Source organism: Thalassophryne amazonica, chromosome 15, assembly GCF_902500255.1.
Source record: "Thalassophryne amazonica chromosome 15, fThaAma1.1, whole genome shotgun sequence".
NCBI classification, from domain to species: domain Eukaryota; kingdom Metazoa; phylum Chordata; class Actinopteri; order Batrachoidiformes; family Batrachoididae; genus Thalassophryne; species Thalassophryne amazonica.
Genome location: NC_047117.1, coordinates 8,615,048 through 8,618,008, shown reverse-complemented (window position 1 = coordinate 8,618,008; position 2,961 = coordinate 8,615,048). Strand labels below are relative to the sequence as shown.

At 38.9% G+C, this 2,961-nt stretch overlaps 1 protein-coding gene across 1 annotated transcript in view; it reads left to right on the top strand.

Annotated features, from left to right (window-relative positions):
* cyth4b (cytohesin 4b) overlaps positions 1–2,113 on the top strand; it is a 36,149-nt gene extending 34,036 nt beyond the window's left edge. Inside the window, exons 11-13 of the mRNA XM_034188618.1 lie at positions 869–940; positions 1,072–1,226; positions 1,391–2,113. Of these exons, the coding sequence (XP_034044509.1) occupies positions 869–940; positions 1,072–1,226; positions 1,391–1,472 (309 nt within the window). The 3' untranslated portion in view covers positions 1,473–2,113. The remainder of the gene's footprint in view (positions 1–868; positions 941–1,071; positions 1,227–1,390) is intronic.
* The last annotated feature ends 848 nt before the right edge of the window (positions 2,114–2,961 follow it).

Genomic DNA, 2,961 nt, shown 5'->3' with positions numbered 1-2,961 from the left:
ACATTTTTCTCTCTCTCTCTCTCTCTCTCTCTCTCTCTCTCACACACACACACACACACACACACACACAAACATTCTCTCTCTCTCTTTCTCTCTCTCTCTCTCTCTCTCACACACACACACACAAACATTTTTCTCTCTCTCTCTCTCTCTCTCTCTCTCACACACACACACACACACACCACACAAACATTTTCTCTCTCTCTCTCTCTCTCTCTCTCTCTCTCTCTCTCTCTCTCTCTCTCTGAAGGTGGTGTGAACATTGTAGTATGTACATAATGTTCTTTTGTCCATTGAAGAATTTTTCCATATTTTAAAGAGTGTAAATTTGCTGATATTTTCTATTTTATTAAGGTCGGTGTCATTGTGAACCCCGGGATCTGTTTGTCTGAAGATAATGTCAGTGCAGTACAGTTTGGTGTACTATGTGTGTAATTGGTGTCAAATGCTGAAATGTTCTTTGCTCAAGAACTTGAGTGTTGTATTTGATACTGTTCCTTTCCAAAGTAGAAATGGGGCCTAATATAGCTGTAAATGGTTAACTTTATCTGTAAAACTGCTGATTTTGAGAAGGACATGAAATGATTATTGTGGAATTGTAGTAATTTTCCGACTGTTCACTTGAATGCCTGTACTGGACAAGGCAAGGGAATCGTTTGGCACAGCAGCCCCACCAAGACGGTTTTTCACCAGCCGCCACTGTTGCCATACATTTGTGTTGTTGGCCATGGTACACTGAGGCTGGATTGTAAGGTCAAATTGGCTTTGGGCTCATGGACAATCACTCTTCTTTCCTTCAAGCCCTTCTGATGCATCATTTAACTCATGTCTCTTTATATTCTTTCCTCGTGATACTGTTTATCTGCAGGATAAAGAGCCCAGAGGAATCATCCCTCTTGAGAACCTTTGTGTGCGCGAAGTTCCTTACACTCGCAAACCTGTAAGATACCATCATCTGCATATTCTCTCATTTGAAAAGCAGTTTTTGCTGCACAGTGATACTTATTGTTGTTTATTCACAGAGCTGTAGAGCTATTGACTGATTTTCATGATGACTCTGATGTTCTGTAGTACTGTCTGGAGCTGTATAACCCCAATAGTCGAAGGCAGAAGATCAAAGCCTGTAAAACTGAGACAGACGGCAGGGTGGTAGAGGGGAAACACCAGTCCTACACCATCTGTGCCCCCAGTGCTGAAGAGAGAGACTCTTGGATCGAGGCCATTAGGTGAAGTCTGATATTAAATATTTTACAATCCCTCAAGTTCATGAGATGACAATGCCATTTGGGAAGTGATCTTCTCCACCCAATGTTGTTCTAAACGTAATCCTAATTCCAGTGTTAAATTTAACCATTACAAGCTTTATGATGCTCTTCTGTATCCTGAACAGAGCAAGTATCACCAAGGATCCGTTCTATGACCTGGTCTCAGTACGTAAGAAGAAGGTGATAAACCATGTCCCTCAGGACTGAACTGTTCCTACATGAGCTTGTGTGGAATTATGCCACTGTGGATCCTGTTCTCCTTCAAACAGCCTGCAACACAACAGTACATAGACTCTGGAGGCTGCACAGTCACATTGACTTCAGCAACGGTCTTTTTGGAACAAAGACAGACTTCTACTTCTGCTTCTCATTTTTGAGACTGAAGTCATCTGTGTCAAAGGGCAAAGAAGTTGACTGTTTTCACCAAACTACAAAGAGTGATTTGACAAAGTGAAGACTGTTGGTTCATCTTTGTCAAAAATGTGCCTTTTTATTTGCATGCATGCTATAAAAAGACACATATACAGTATTTCTCAGCTTTGTGACAGTTCTCCAAAGGCACAAAACAGGCAGTAGTAACCATTTCTATGTCACTTTAAAAAATGCAAAATTATTTTCTTAAAAATGAAAGCCTATACTGTTACAGCTAAAGGCCATCTTAAGATGTCCATCTGTAAATATGGAAATGTTTTCACAAATTTTTGAGTATTTCATTGAATTTTCCAGTTTGAGTTTGAAGTACTTTATAGTATATGAGATTTAAGAGTAAATGAAATGTGTATGTCAGTGCAATATATGAGTTTTCTGTATGTGATGTGTTTAATATTTTTTGATTTACCTTAACTTTGACGTTTTTGTTTTTTTTTTATTTTTGCAATTTTAACCCTCTGTAATGGCCATGGCTCAAATTAATGGGGAGTTGGGGGTTCAACGCTATCTTCCTTTCAGACTTGGGTTGTCTGAAAAGGGGCAGAAATTGTTATTCAGATGAATAAATTTAACACCAAACTGCAGACAGCCACTTATGTGAAGTAAGTGGTTTTATTTGCCAAACAAGAAGAATCAGAGCACAAAGCTACAGATCTGTCCAAAAGGTCCAATGTGTGCCACAGGTGTGAGCAGCACAGATGATAAGGCTGGCACGGCCAGCACAGAAGGTGCGTGAACAACCTAGCAAGGAGTGGATGAAAGAGCCAATCTTTTAAACTGCACAGGAGTAGATGATTAATTACAAGTGCAAGAACCAGAAGGTCAGCCATGCCCTTACCTGAAACTCACAAGACAAACAGAAAAGTGTTAAATCCTCACAGATAAAGCTCAAATCCTCACAAGACAAACAAAAAAGGGTCAAATCATCACCAAAATAACAGTTTGGGAGATTCAGAACATGTTATTTTTAAATGTAATTGTAAATATTTTAATATATGTTCCGTATTCAAGAAGAATCTTTTAACAAAATGCTGGCACCCCTAAAGTGGAGCACACCATTTATTAACAACAATCTAGTCTCCCTGCTTCACGTTGAACATTGCAATGGCACATTTACGTCTACGGCCTAGTTAGCTTGTTTAATACACTTCACTGTCTTACCTTCAGAGTTTCTGAATTAGATTGTGTCTTTGGATTAATAATAACATTAACTAGTTCTAACTTTAGCTTTAAATTGCAATTTAGGCAAGGCAAGGCAAATTTATTT